The 15,036-nt window shown below is 42.6% G+C and overlaps 1 protein-coding gene across 1 annotated transcript in view; it reads left to right on the plus strand.

Moving 5' to 3' along the window:
* PHACTR1 (phosphatase and actin regulator 1) overlaps window positions 1-14,568 on the plus strand; it is a 312,791-nt gene extending 298,223 nt beyond the window's left edge. The window contains exons 14-16 of the mRNA XM_017808609.1: window positions 4,513-4,653; window positions 7,673-7,749; window positions 9,963-14,568. Of these exons, the coding sequence (XP_017664098.1) occupies window positions 4,513-4,653; window positions 7,673-7,749; window positions 9,963-9,978 (234 nt within the window). The 3' untranslated portion in view covers window positions 9,979-14,568. The remainder of the gene's footprint in view (window positions 1-4,512; window positions 4,654-7,672; window positions 7,750-9,962) is intronic.
* Window positions 14,569-15,036: the final 468 nt, after the last annotated feature.

The raw sequence follows: 15,036 nt of genomic DNA on the forward strand, positions 1-15,036 counted from the left end.
AGGGGGGCAATTTGAAACTATGACATTCACACTCAAATAATGAGTCACTTGCGATAAAATTATCCTGCTCCCTCGGCTCACAAATCTTCACAAATAGGTAAATAGAAAAGTAAATGCCCAGTGGTGCACACAGAAGAAGTGCAGACACACACAATAAATCCCTTTGACATTAACAGAAGTAAGTAAAAAAGGCTCCAGCTCAGTAAGAACCCTTTCTCCCTGCTTGGAGCACCACTGCCTTGTTCAGACAATTGTATCATGTCCTTGGCCGTGTCCTTTTACTGTAAGTTTTGAATGTGCCTGTTAGAAGAGCTCATTCTCAGGTGTTGTTCAAGAAGGACTCTGTAGCATTAAGCAATTTTGACCCAAGAGATCACAGCACACAGGTCATAAAAATGAACTCCAAGGTGAGATCTCAGGCGAGCTGTGCCCTCAACATGGACACAGATTGAACTGAAACCTACAGTGGGGCTGCTTAGAGTCTGTTCTGCAAAGCTGTTTCCCCAGCTGTTCAAGAGTTAAGGGACCTCTGGAAGCCCATACATACTGCAAGACCCTCGTACCTAGCAGCTCACAAGAAATCTCTGTAATGGCATGAGAGAGGCAGGGAAGTTTGTTAACCATTCAAATAATGTAACTTTAATTAATGGCTTTTAGAAAATCACTCAGTGTGGTTGTCCATCTCTTCAAATTTAGCATGATCAGATTGGCATTTTGGTTTCATGTACTGAATATATTTTGTGTGCATGTCTTTATATATGGAAATATATGTAGATTTATGCCTACACATGAACTACGTGATATCAGCTATGGATTTCAGGACTCTTTCACAGCCCGAGCACTGGCACAAGAGTCAGGGCATCTTTTTTCCTGTTCATAGCTCTGCCCCAGGCCTCCTGGGTCACCTTGAGCCGATTGCTTGGTCTTTGTGCTTCACTTGCTTTTCCCACTCTATGGAGATGGAGACACTGCTTACCACTCTGATAGGGTGTAGAACTACCTAAAATTGCACTGGCTGTAGGTTTCTGAAGCAAAGGCATGGCATCTAAAAATAATATGCAGCAATGGTTTTATGTCTTCAGATGAAGAAGCAGCTTTTAGTCTATCTTACATTCAGGTGTCACCCGGGAATGAAAAACGTACATTAACACCAGTTTCATAATGTGCTTATGCCCTTGACATTTTTTCACATCTATTTCAGTGCACTGCTCTTCACACACACCGAAGTTTCCCACTGAGGGGTGATGCACCTGATTTGATTTTCTGCATTTGCAAATATGAGAACTTAGATGTGTCTTACTTCATCACGTGACCCTTGACATTTAGTATTATTTCTTTGATTTTACCCACATTCAGTGCACAAAGGAAACCAGATTAGCTGCTTAGGAACCAGTGAGGCACTGAGGTAAATACCAACAATGAATTTACATTGCCAGCAGAAGCATCACCATCTCTGTGGCCCTTGATGCTCCTGCCTTCCTCACACCTCCTAGACAGCAGCCTGGCATGGCATGTTTCACTGTATCAGCAGACACCTGCCTTCTCCTTTTTACAAACCTGCACTTCACTTGGATTAGCACAAACCTGAGAGCCAGCTAATGTCAGGAGCTGACAGAAGCTGTGAAATAGAGTCGGTCATTTTTGAAAGTCCTCTTCCAGCTTAGAAAGCTTGTAGGAATTCCCGCTTCCCTTGTAGCCATTTAGAAACACAGAGTTTAATTCACAGTATTTTGCATTTTGTTGGTGTTGTCATACTCTGTGCAGTAAGACATTTTTGTTTTGGTTTCTTTTTTAATTCCATTCCAATCTGAAGCAACATCTAGGCTATGTGCTAAGATGATAAAAGCTGAGAAGTGTGCAGATAATATTAGTGATCCATCCTTAATTCATGCTGTTTTGGGAAAAGAAACAGTTGATGCAAGTAAAGATGAAGTGTCACCCTTATCTTTGAAATTTTTGGATGTAGTCATAATATTATTTCAGCATAAAGATTCCCTATTCCCATAGTCAGAGGTTAGATTTTCAATAACTGAAAGCAGATCTGTGCTGTTCTATCCGAATAATAATGTATCAGTGCTAACAAACCTGCAGCTCCTAGTATAAGGACTGCTAGAAAAACCTGCCAGTTCGAGACCACATTTAAAATGAGTTGTAGGACAGAGAGAACTCTCACTCAGCATAAAAGTGATTATAATCCAAGTGTGGTATAGCACTTAGCTTTTCTTGGTTTTGTTTGCAGTGTGTATTTGGCTTGCAGGTGGCATAGGTGTAGGTATCAGAACTCGAGGCTGAAGAACCAATTCTAGTTAGAATTTCATTCTGTTAGAATGAAAAATAACATTTTTAAATCTAGATGTGCTTTGATCTACTTTATTGTGCCCTCTGGCTTTTCTGACACAGTACTCTAGTTCAGAGATATGTTTATCTTGTTGTCTAAAAAAAGGCAAAAAGAGTTATGCCTGCCGTTTATACATTTTGTTTTTTTTAAAAAGAAGTCCCCAAAACATGTAGCCTGAGTTAAGAAGGGAATGTTTTTTGCTAACCTCATTGTGTACATGCTTTTTGGTGACCTGAGCATGGCTGGCCTGAGCATGGGTATAGGAAATAGGGCTTTTCTTGGGAAGCTTTTGAGTGAAAGAGGAGGAATCTTGTGTGGCAGCCACATGCAGAGCAGCTCGCCCCAGGAAACATCATGCTTCCCATAGAAGAAGATGGGTGTGAAAAACTGTTTAGTTTTAAGATCTTTGCAATATTCAGAAGTTTCAAAGTTGTTTTTCAAACCAGCAATGAGTTTTCTCCACTATTAAGTGTCATAATTTATCCTAAAATGGCTTTGGAGACAACACATGAACTGCTGAGCTGTGACTTGACTGATGCCAGCTGTCCTAGACAAGGGCAACGTGTAACAGAGTGAGTGTAGAGTTGTGCCCCTCTGCTAGAGTTGTTACACTCTCTTTCCCTGATTTCTCTGGTTTTTGTGTGTGCAAAATGGCTGGGCTGAAGCCAGGAAGGATAGAATTTCCATCCTCATTTCCATTCTCCTGAGCATCTCACAGGCAAGGCATTAGTGCAGCTCTGCAGGCTCTCCACTTGAGATGTTTGAACCTGGTTTGTGGGTGCATGCTCAGGGCCGTTGTTGTAAGGAGAGCAGCCCACTGTCATCTGCCATCACAAGAGAAGAGGAATACAACCATTCATGCCAAGAACAAACACACAGGCTCAAAGCCAGAAACAGGATGGGCCAGTGGAGCTTTCTTGCATTGGCACCCAGATGCTAGAGAAAGGTGGGATTTTTCACCCTCCACTTAGTATCCTGGCTGTTTTGAATCGTAATTCTTCCTGGAAGATGAAATGCCGGGAACTGAGAGACTTAATTTGGGAGGAAGGTGGATTCAGGAACATAAATGATGTTGCAAAATAATTTCAAACATTTTATGAAATATTTAGACCTTTCGCTCTTCACAAGGGTGAAGTACTGCAAAACACACCTACTTCTAGTGAGTGGATAGGTACTTGTTATCAGGATATTATTTCTTCTGATGTATCCTGGTTATAAATGTTTCAGTCTAACAGTGAAACTTATTCAGTTAAGCTGCAGCCACATGCACATATCTATGTAGCACCTTCTTCAGAAACGGTTCCGTAATTGCTTTTGACATTAAGCAGCATGCTGTGCATCCAAGGAGAATTGATCCCTGAAAGCTAATGCCTGTCCCTATCCATATAACTGGCTGTGCAGCTCTGCAGCTGCACATGGACTATGAGCATACTACTCTTCTACTCTTTCTAATTTGAGAGGAGTTTTGACTGTGGCTGCCTATTCTGCTGTAGAATTTGAAAGAAACGCTTTGGAATAATGAAGATGCTTTCCTGACATGATAGAATCCACCCTTGACTTTTTCCCCTCCCCTTTTTTTTTTTTTGCTTATAGCATGCAACATAAACTGTTAAAAGCCAAATATGCTGTGACACAAAATAGAGCAGTCAATAGTGAAAAGTTCAGTGAGCACTTAGTCATCCCGCCTGCCTTTTCTAGAGGTAAAGACAAGTCTGCAGGATATCAGAATCATAAAGTAATTTGTTTGTCACCGTTTGCACATAATTCAGGGCAGGAGCCACTCCATGCCTTGCCCCGACTCTGGCTAGGCAGCACAGGACCACACACACAGAGCAGCAGAAGGCTGGAGAGTGAACACCCTGTGCAGGTAGTTTTAAAGTTGCACTGTGGTCTTTGTCTCTTCCTGGGACATCAGTGCACTAGGAGACTTTCTTGCTTACATCTTATTTCTGCCAGGGGTGATCAACCTCAGCCAGGGATTGGGATCTCTAGCCACAGCTGCTTCCCAAAGAACAGTGGACTGCTCTGGCAATTGATAAAACAAAAGTACTGGGAATGTGTGAACCCTCTTATTACCATAACGATGGTTGTAGTAAAATAAATCCCCAAGCAGCACTCTGCAGGGAAAAAGAGAAGTCCTGATGCCTTTTTCCACTCCTTCCTCAAACCTGCAGCTGAGTCAAAGGCCCACAGTAGAAGAGCTACGTGAGAGGAAGATCCTCATCCGCTTCAGTGACTACGTGGAAGTGGCAGATGCGCAGGACTACGACCGAAGGGCAGACAAACCCTGGACACGACTCACAGCCGCCGACAAAGTAAGTGGAGCAACTATGGAAGAGCTGTGACCTGAATAGTCAGAGCAAGTAGCAGAAAGTGGCATCCCTCGGGTCCCACAGGTCCCATGGCTGTCAAGGAATAAACCTCCACCTGACTTCCCTTCCCAACACACCTGTGTTTTTTTCCCATTCACAAGGTTTGTTTGAATCATAACTCTTTGGCAAGAAGGTTTCTATATGCAAGGAAACCAGGAGAGGGAAGGAATCCCAAGCCCTTTGAGAAAGGTCCTAATGACAGCCCTGATACGTTTTACGTTGATTTTGGTCTTAACGCTGCCAGCTGAGAGCTCCAGCAAGACCTAGCAGAGCAGTGTGACAGGAGCAGGTGCCAGAATTTCTGTACCAGGACAGGACAGAACAGATTAGATTTGGGTGTGAAAATGCCAGCAGGTCAGTTTGGCAAAGGTATCTCCATCCCTCCAAAGCCAGGTAACTTCTCTCTGGTGTGTTACAATAGGGGCCTTTGCTTGGGATTTCTACCACGGAGTATTTTAAGCACTGAACTGAAATGCATGAGACCTGCAGATGAAGAAAAGGCACACATTTGATACTGATGGCATTGCCCTCTCAGCACCAGAGAGACTTCCACTAAATGGTGTCTCTGTTGTCAATATTGGTGGCAGAGAGATTAAATTGATGGCAAATTATATCAATAACATTCTGAAGGTCTTAATGCTGCCTCAGGAAAAAGATTTAAATGTTCTATGGACACTTTTAAGGACTCTGAGGCTGATCAGTGATTCCCATGCTTACAGTTGCTCTGTGATGCCCTTGTCATTTTAAAGACTTTCAGGTGCCTGAATTCAAGCCTTGACTATTTCTTTGCAATGGAACTCACTCATGCAGCAATGGAGACTATGATGTCCAATGTTTAGAGACTGAGCAGGCTTTCTGGCCATGCCACTCATCTACGGTGCTCTTAGTTTTATTCACAAAGAACAAGCTCTTATACTTGTACAATTGAGCCGAAAGATTTGTATAGTTTTGTGACCACTTGTCTCCTCCTTGACAGAGTGCTTTTTTCAATTAGCTGTGGATAAGTTAATAAAGCATAAACTGATCTGAAAACATGAAAAACTTCCTCTGGACTGTCCACAGATCATAATATACTGGGTTAAATTAGCTTTTCCCATTTTATCTCACCATGTTTGACAAGATCTTAGTCAACTGACTTAGTTTTATTCTCTTAATTGGTAAATGAGGAAGGGAATAAATCTCCCAACTGGACCTTTGATTATTTATGGGTGACAAGCTGAAACTGAGGCTTGTCTGGGATGAAAGACATGGAGAAACTTCATCTGGGCATGGAGAAGATTTGGTTTCCAGAGAAGTTCTACCTCATCCTATGTCTCTGAAAAGAACAAGCATGAAATACCACTATTAAGTGTAACCTGGTAAAAAGTTTAGTATTAAGGCAAAGTACTTTGACATCACTTTTTTTATAACGCATGTGCAAATTCAGTAGTTAGAGCAAAGGCTTAAGTTCTCCAAATGAACCTTTTCTCAGCAAAGCATCATCAGATGAAGAGAGTTTGTCATGCTAATATCAATGCCCCTTATGGCATAAGGAAGCAAACAGATTGTTTTTTGGGGTTGGGTCCTGTGGGCAGTATTCTGATTTCTACCATTCAGATGATCTGCTCTTCCCCACCACTATGTCCACTGCTGGAAAAAATAGCCAGGCAAATTGAAATAAACTCTAAAATGCCTGACAAAGCCACACCATCCTATAAAAGATTATTTTCTTCCAGAGCTTTGATTCAATAGCTGTCTTCATCGGTCAGCACAGGCTAGATTCATTGCAAAAACAGATTTTAGCAATGGGCTTTTCTGTTTGTCAGAAAATCTTGCTCTGTGTGCTTGGTGGAGGGAATTGCCTTCAATCAGAGTTCATTTTTATCAGGTCTGACTCTTAGGGGAAGGAAAAGGGCACTTTTGCATCTCTCCAGTAGATGAGGGATGGAGGGGGAAACAGATCTCAGACCCTGAGGGAGTCAGCAGCCCCTGTGGCCTCCTTCACAGTCACTTCAGTTGCAGATTGGTCTGCTGAATGTAGGCCCTTGAGCTGCTGCATAGCCATCACTCTGTCCTGATGGATGGAGGCAGAGCCTGACAGGCACTTCTAAGGGAAATAAAAACCCAAAGCTGTGCAGAAAGAGCACAAGGGGCCTTTTCCTTAGAAAAACACTTGCAAAATCTATCACTTAGGGCTTATCAAGGCAAAAGTAATTGGTGACTGGGTCAGTGGCTGTTGCAAAAGCCCTGTTATGGGCTCATGCTACTCATACTAGTTTAGATTTCCTTCACTGAGAAAAATTCCTGGCAGACACGAGTTTTCAGCATCCCACAGAAATGCAATGGCACACACCTTGCACCCATGGGAGCGTTTGGCCACAGGAACCACCTTGCATGTCCCTTCCAAACACTCACGGTGAAACCCAGTTATGAGCTACAAATATCACAGGTCTGTCAGAGGTCTTGACTTTGGGCTTGGGACTTGAGCCAGTTCTGCTGAGTGCCACCTCTTCCATGCAGCTGAGTTCCTCCAAATCACCCCCTTTGGTTTTTTATTCTTCAGTATCTCTCTTCCTGCCAGTGCCCCTGGTTTTCTTTTCCCTCATGGGCAAGCCACAGAGGGTGAATACCACCGCACCATGGCTATTTTTCTGCTGGATTAGTGCATTGAATCGGTTTAACAAACGATAGAGCTGGGTCAGAAGGGAGAAGGAGGGCAGAGGAGCACAGCCTTAGGCAATGTAGAGGGCAGGAATACAGGCATCCCTCTTTTCTTCCCAAGTGAGATCAGTCACTTTAGGTAACTTCATCCAAGGAAACGTTTATCTCTGTTACTTTTCATATTTTAAGTCTTTATGTTGGTCTTTCTCTCTCTGATAATGTTATCTATTTGCTTCACTTTTAATTTACTGTTTTGAGAAAAAAATGAATTTATTTTAATCTCTCTCATTTATACATTTATGAGTTTATTTGTCCTTTGCAGGCAGCCATTCGAAAAGAGCTTAATGAATTTAAAAGCTCTGAAATGGAAGTTCATGAATTAAGTAGGCATCTAACAAGGTAAGCTGAGACTAATTTTTTAAGATTATAAATGAATACTGTTGTTTTCAAAGAAACAACCAGCAGCTGTTTCTCCAATGCACACTGAACACACCATGAGGTCTAGACAACATTTAGAATTACAGGCTGTAAAAGACACACACAGATGAATACATGCTACCCCATTATGTGGCGTTATGCAGGCATGTGCCGTCTGTTTAACGAAGTGTCACCTCCTTTTATTTGTGGAATCATCATGCTCTAGCTGTGTATCTGTTCTTCTGAGATCAAAAGTAAGTAGTGTTGGTGTCTGAAGCAGGACAAAGGACTCTTGTAGAGCACATAGGAAAGTATGAATGAGCACACACTAAACCCTGCTGAGTGTAGAGCTGTTCCACACTGCACACATCCCTCCCACAGATCTCTCAGTCCTGTCCATGTCCAGCCATAGGCAATGCAGTGGGGAAATATCAAGATCCACATTATAAGAGAAGCACTATTTGTTACACTTTGGGCTTTTTTTAGTTATAAAGGTAGAGACTGAATGAAATATCCATGAGCCCAAACCAACCACCTTCCTCTCTGACAGGCTGGGGCTGAGGAACGCTGGGAGGTCAGGGCACATGCCCCACACAGCCTGTGCTGAGTCTGCTCTGGCTTTGGTGCCAAAATGAGCCAACTCCTGGCATTTCAGCTTCAGTCAGGCCTTTGCAAATCAACCTTTTAGACTTTAAAGACAAGTGCTAGGTACTGAAGACAAGGGACAGTGAGATCTGGTGCAAAACCGGATCTGCCCTTGTATTAATGCGTTCATCAGCTCGGTGCTCATGAAAAATGCAGGCAATACTTTTAGGAAAAATACAGAAAAGCTTAAGGCAAAATTAATTTTGTATTAGGCAATTTTTAGGTGTATGAATTAATAATTATATTAAAATTCACCACATGTATTATGCACATATTCCCTGGCAGAAACTATTTCCCTTCTCCTTCCTAGCATGTGCTAGACTGGTTGCACTAAGGTCTGTAGTAATGGAGTGCTGCTAGAGACAAGCTAGCTGCTTCTGAGCCATGAGGTCTGGAAGAAACTTTAGGGTGTACAATTGGCCTAGATCCATTGACCCCAGTGACTGAGCTTTTGAGGGACATTTGGCTCACTCCTCCAGGGTAGAGGTGACAAATGTAGAAAGGATGAAGGGGGTATTGCCACAAGGAGTCGAGCACCATTGAGAGCTCCACTGAATTCCATGAGGCCTTTAGCATCCCACAACATACAGACTTGGTTTAGTTTTCCAGAAGTATCTCCAGCTGCTTGGTTTTCACAGGCTTCTGGGCAATATTTTCCTTGTCTTACAGCGTTGGGCTGAGCAGTGACCCTTTAAGGTGACTCAGTTTGTATCTGAAAGCCACCAACTTGGACTCACTAAGTCTGGGCCAGGCATACACAAAGCCATAACTAATATAACAGAAACTGGAATAAAGGTTTGCCTGAAATTGAGTAGGACTTAGAGGTTAGACAAGTGGCTTTGGGAAATACACACTTGAAGGAAGCATGCTTAAACAAAAGAAAGTAATTCCCTTAAACAAACTTAGATATATCAGCATTATAAAGTCATTAGCAAGGTAATGAGCTATTCATGTCATTAAGCAGTTGCATGAGCTGAGCATAGAATGCGTCACTTTACTAGTGGGACACATTAATTAATTCATAACAGAGTAAAAAATCAAAGCTTAAAAAAATATATTTGCAAATCTGACAAACCCAGGCCTCCTGACATGCGGTGTCCTTGCAGAAAGGGTGGCCATTTTAGCTCCATTTGTCTCTTTAGCCTCCAACATTTAGGAATAATTATACTTAAGCTGTATGTAAATTTTTCTGGCTGAAGAGCACAAGGTTTGTCTGAACCAGGCAATTTTTGTGGAATGGTCTGAAAGATAACTAGATGATCTGCAGTCACCCAATCAGGGATCCCATAGGATGGACCCAAAGAGTATCAATGTCTTTGGTAGATTCTGATGCAAACAGCTTATACCTATAAACTGTGAGTCTGGCAAGGACCAAGGAAGTGTGAGTGTCTGTTCTGGGTCCTCAATGCCAGCATAGCTGATGCCAGTGCTGCAAGAATCGAGCTGCCTAATGGTGTCACTGTAGCAATTAGTTTTCCTATATTTTTTATGTACAATAAACATGTGAGGATATTATCTTACTGTTACTCTCTTTTTCCCTTGGGTTTCAGGTTTCATAGACCGTAGCAGATCAATTCTACCTTACTACTATGCCATCTTCAAAACATAAATAAAAGGAACCATAAGTGCTGGTATTATTCACTTCCCTGTTACGTACAATGTAAATCTTCCAAACTGCCTTTTTAAAAAAAAAAATAATAAGAAGAGTAGAAAAAGAAATATAAAAAAAAAGGAAAATTGTATTTACGTGTGATGAATACTGCGGCATCATCAGACCTGCTGGTTCAAGCTTCAGTAACAGAAAATACCCCTGGTGGGAATCGTGCCAAGACTTGGCATCTATGTATAGGACTTTCCCGGCATGTGGATTTGCCATATATGTTCAGGCCCAGCTGGTGGTGCAACCATTTTGTCTTCAGGCAGCCCTCATCCTGACAAACCTCTGTCATCAACTCCAGAGAGCCCTGAGATGGTGTTCAGGGAATCACTTGGCCTGGACGAAGTCTCCAAAAGATGAGCACCTATGGCGTTAAAGCACTTACACCAAACACTCCTTTCAGGCTGCGAGCACCTTATAAGAATGGTGAAGGAGCGAAACTACTCTATGGGCCAGCTCATCTGTGAATATCATCTGACTAGAAAGGCATTTCTTTCCCTGGAGAAGTTTATGTCCAGTCAGAAGACGTTGTTTGGCTTCCAAGCAGAAAAAGGTATCACCTCTAAAGAACAGGACTCCCTGCTGAAGGCTGCTTCAGTCTCAGCAACTGTTTGTTTTTCATCTCTTTCAAGTATAATTTTCTAAACCCAGTTGTGAACCAATTGGCAGTAAGTGACAAGAATGTTGAGGACAAGCAAGCAAAAACCCATCTCTTCATGGTCACTGCATGGCATTCGCTCCTTTTGTAGTTTGTCTTTACACCCAGGCCTTGTGACTGAGTGAGAGCCGACGTGCACTCAGGCAGCAAGAAAGGCCAGGATTCCCCACCGGCTCTGCAGCGGGACACGTGACAGGAGGAACTGGGGGTTCAATAAGGGATAGCTATCCTCTCTGTATCAGGTGTTTCAAGAACTGATCCTAAACTCATTCTGCTCAAAGCATGACTGATTGTGTTACCTGGCCTAACAAAAGGAGTCTGGTGCATTCTTATGGATGGTGGGACTTGTTACCAGTACCCACAGCTGAGGCATAAGGACAGCAATTCAGAGGTTTCTGAATTTATTGGTTCTAATTTTGGTTTTAATTTATTTTTATTATAGTGGTTTAACACACAAACTGACCAAGTAAAGCTCAGAGAGCTGGTCACTCTGGGCCTGGTTTACTTGCCAACTTAAGCGTGTGCTCTACAGTAAGTAAGCATGCACACAGCCTCACTGCATTCAAGGATATGTCTGACAGGCTTAACTGAAGCTGAACACATTAAAGTGCTTTTCTGAACTTAGGCCATCACCTTCCAGAATCAAGTCCTTAACTAGTATAATGCCAGCAAGCTGGGGTAAACATTGTCAGGATTCCTTTCCAGCTCTTACATGAAACTATTATGCCATTGTTTTGGGACAGTGGCCCAAAGCACTGTAGCAACATTACTGTAAGAAGTTCCGGATTATTACTTCAGGACACCTTTTTTCTTCTGTAATAGCAATTTGCTTTGACAGTTTGAACCAAAAGGCCAAAGTTTTTTACTACAGTATTGTTATTTCTATTATTTTACTGATTTTTTCTTTCTCACTGTCTTCCACATACCTGTCCTCTCTTCTGTGCTCCCTGTCCACCTCCCCAGTGCCATGCTAACATTGCCCTTCACGGATCACGGGCTGAGAAGCCTCTTGCACATGAGCATTTAATGGCCAATGCAACACAGTGCCAACACTCCTGCCTCTTCTCAGGCCTTGTCTCATTCTTCTGGTTGCAGGAGTACAGCAATAGGACCTGTGTAGCCCATGGAGTGGTTCTAGCATCCAGGCTGCCCAACAACCCTGGCAGCAAGGCTAATGCACTCCATCTACGCTTAGTGGTGGTACTCAGTGCCTAGTGGTGGTACTCAATGGTTCACAGATTTGCTCTCTATCTGAGACAAGGGAAAGCTTTTCTTTTTCATCCATGGCCATCCTTGCAATGCTATGGATGATAAGCTATTAAATAAAAATTGGCTGTTGTAGGATAGAAGATCAAAGGAAAGTAAAAACCAGCTGGTTTCTGGTGCCTCATTTTTGAGGCATCATGCCTCAGACACTTCCCAGATTGGGTGATGATTTCTGAAGAAATACACAGTGATCCCTATATCACCAGCTCACGGTTGCTTGAGATACAAGTGCATCAGTGGTGAAAGCCTTTAGTGTGCAGTGTTATCAGCTCAGGGCAGCAAAGGCAGAGCACTTAATGTACTAGCCAGGAATACACTGCTTTGGGGTAATTTTCATTAAAACCTCGGGTTCATGTTTTTAAGTTCATTCACATACACATGCACACAAGACTGCATCACAGCTTTAAAAAAGGGAAAAAAGCCTCTGTGCTTTTGACTACACATACACTGTATTAGGAATGGGCTCTGCAGCACAGCTGTTCTGAAGAGCAACAAGTCCATATGTTCCCATATAGATCTCACACCTGGCCTGGCATCATTAGCTTAGAAGTTCACTGTGAAAGGGAAAGGACACCATTTAAGCAGCAGTGGTGGCAGAAATCCCAGGACTCAGTAGGCTAGTGAGAGGGAAGTTGTCACACTCAGCCTTGCCCCATGATTTATGCTGTCCTCAGGGCAGCCTCACGCAGCCATGCTTTTTTTCTATTCTTTTACGTTTTTTCTTTTTCTTTTTTTTAATAACTATGTTAGCTCCTGGCTGAGCAGACACCAGGACACAAGCAGAAGAACTGCCATATTCTCCCCATTTGCAAATGGAGCTCATTACTGAAAAGCTGGAAGGGGAGGAGAAAGAAGCCATACAAAGTGTTTGGCACTGCCATAAGCATCGCAGAACTGACACTTCATCTGCTTTTAGCTTCATTGGGTCTGGGTAGTTTGTGAAGGTAACCTTTGTCAAGGCATCCTTCAACAGCCTTTCAGGGCCTGACCATGGCAGTGCATCCTCAGTTTGCACACCCACCTCTCTGGCATCAATGGGAATTTGCATACAGACTGGGGAACTGCTAGTCCCTGTTTTTTAAATCTGTTTTTTTGAGCACTTGTCTTCTCATCTGTGAAAGCCATCTCTATCATGGTAAAGTAGCTGTGATTCTGTTGAGGGTAAAGAAAAAAAAAACAAAACAAAGAGTCATGGTATCTCTCCCTTTGACCTGGATGATGTGTAGGATGTAAAGATGATGGCATTCCTGCTAAGACTCTGTTACCACCAGTCATCCTCATTCATATGAGGAGGAGATTAACAGTGATAATAAAGAAATTACATCAGGTTTAGAGAATAGAAAAATCAACATGGAACAAAAATGGCTATTCCTATCATCCATCTCCAAGGCTTATAATGGAGATAATAATCCAGAGCCAAGGAAGAAAAATGTTTTGGTTATAATCCACTGAATCCTGAATTCTTAAAATGTGCAGCTATTGTGACATCTGTTCTATATTCTATGGAAGGATGAAGTAGAAATGGGGAGTATGGGGGCCTGGGGAGATAGTGGGTATTGGAAAAAACAATTCCAAAACATCTAGGCAAAAAAGTTTTGATTGTTTGGATGTGATGGTGAGGAAGCCCAATAAGTGGCATTACCAGGAACCTGGCGACGTAATTCTGACTCAGAGGGAAAGTGAGTGTTGTGGCTTTTGCCCACCCTACACCCCACTGTGTAGGTACTTGCAAGCTGAAGAAGTTCGAGGCTGCAAGTTTGCTGGGATGAGGCTCAGGCCAACTTTTATGTCTAGGCAATTCCTAGTGAGCACTCTGGGCATTATCAGAAGAGAAGGAAGGGGGGAAAAGAACATAATAGACTTTCAGCTATTTTATGTTAACTGAAACCATTCAGTGAGTCCATTACACAAATGTATTTTCTCCTAATCCACGTATAACCTGTCAGCACTTTGCCATCACTGCAGCTACTCACCAAACTCACCCTTCATTACTTCTGTAGTGCCACCTGTGCAGTGCAAACACTATAAACCAAGAGGGGGGGAGCACTTCCAACATGCACTAATAAAAATAGATGGGTGAGGTGGAAACCCACAGTTAGACATACATGGGCTCCCTAACGTGCCTGCAAATAAAATCACTTTGTATAAATAGCCATGGGAGATGACTAGGCTAATAAAAAATCAGGAAAGAGAAAGGGGACAAACTATTTTTCCTAGGTGTTCAGTCTGCTCAAGCTTGGAACAACTTCTGTAAACAAAGAGGAGGTGACGGGCACATTACCTGCCTTCCCGTGTGTCCCAGTTACTCCTGCACCAGTTGCATTTTCCAGTTGATATCCAAGTGTATATATATAGTTTGTCTTTGTATAGGAGTGAGTGTGGTGGCTGTCAATCGTGCTCTTCCAGTATTGTAATTTAACAGATTATGGCTGTATGAAAATGATGTAAATAACTAGAAAAAATTAAACTGGATCTCTAATGTCCTAGTTTTTGTACATACTGAAACTGCATGGTATTTAAATTATTGTTTGTCTCTGATGTATGCAGTTTCTTAAAAAAATTCATTTAAAAAAAAGCATTTTCGTGCCTGTGTATTTTATCACCCTCTATACCAGTGACTGATAGTGTAACACATGGATGCAGTCAAGGATACAGCCCTCCTGCTGCCAGGCAGGCTTGCCCACCTCCGTGGTGAGCAAAGCAGAAGAGTGAGACTTAGCAGAGATGATCAGTGGAATGTACTGAATGGGCCACAAGCGCTATTGCCGAGCTGGATCAACAAAGGTGTGCAAAGGAGGACGATGGTACCTCTGCTGCTAAAGTTGTACCCAACACTGTGCTAATGAAGAGCAAATCCAACAGTCTGCACGAGACACACACACACATCCACAAACACAACCAAACCCCACCTGTCACCACAATGTTGTTGGCACAGGGAATGCTGTGCCAGCTGCCAGCATCAACATGCAGCATTTGCCAGCTCTGCTCTCCCTTCCCTGTTCACAAGCCTTTGTCCAATAGGCAATATCTGGTGGTTAAAGAA

The sequence above is a fragment of the Lepidothrix coronata genome, unplaced genomic scaffold (assembly GCF_001604755.1).
Source record: "Lepidothrix coronata isolate B3197 unplaced genomic scaffold, Lepidothrix_coronata-1.0 Scaffold23, whole genome shotgun sequence".
Classification (NCBI taxonomy): Eukaryota; Metazoa; Chordata; class Aves; order Passeriformes; family Pipridae; genus Lepidothrix; species Lepidothrix coronata.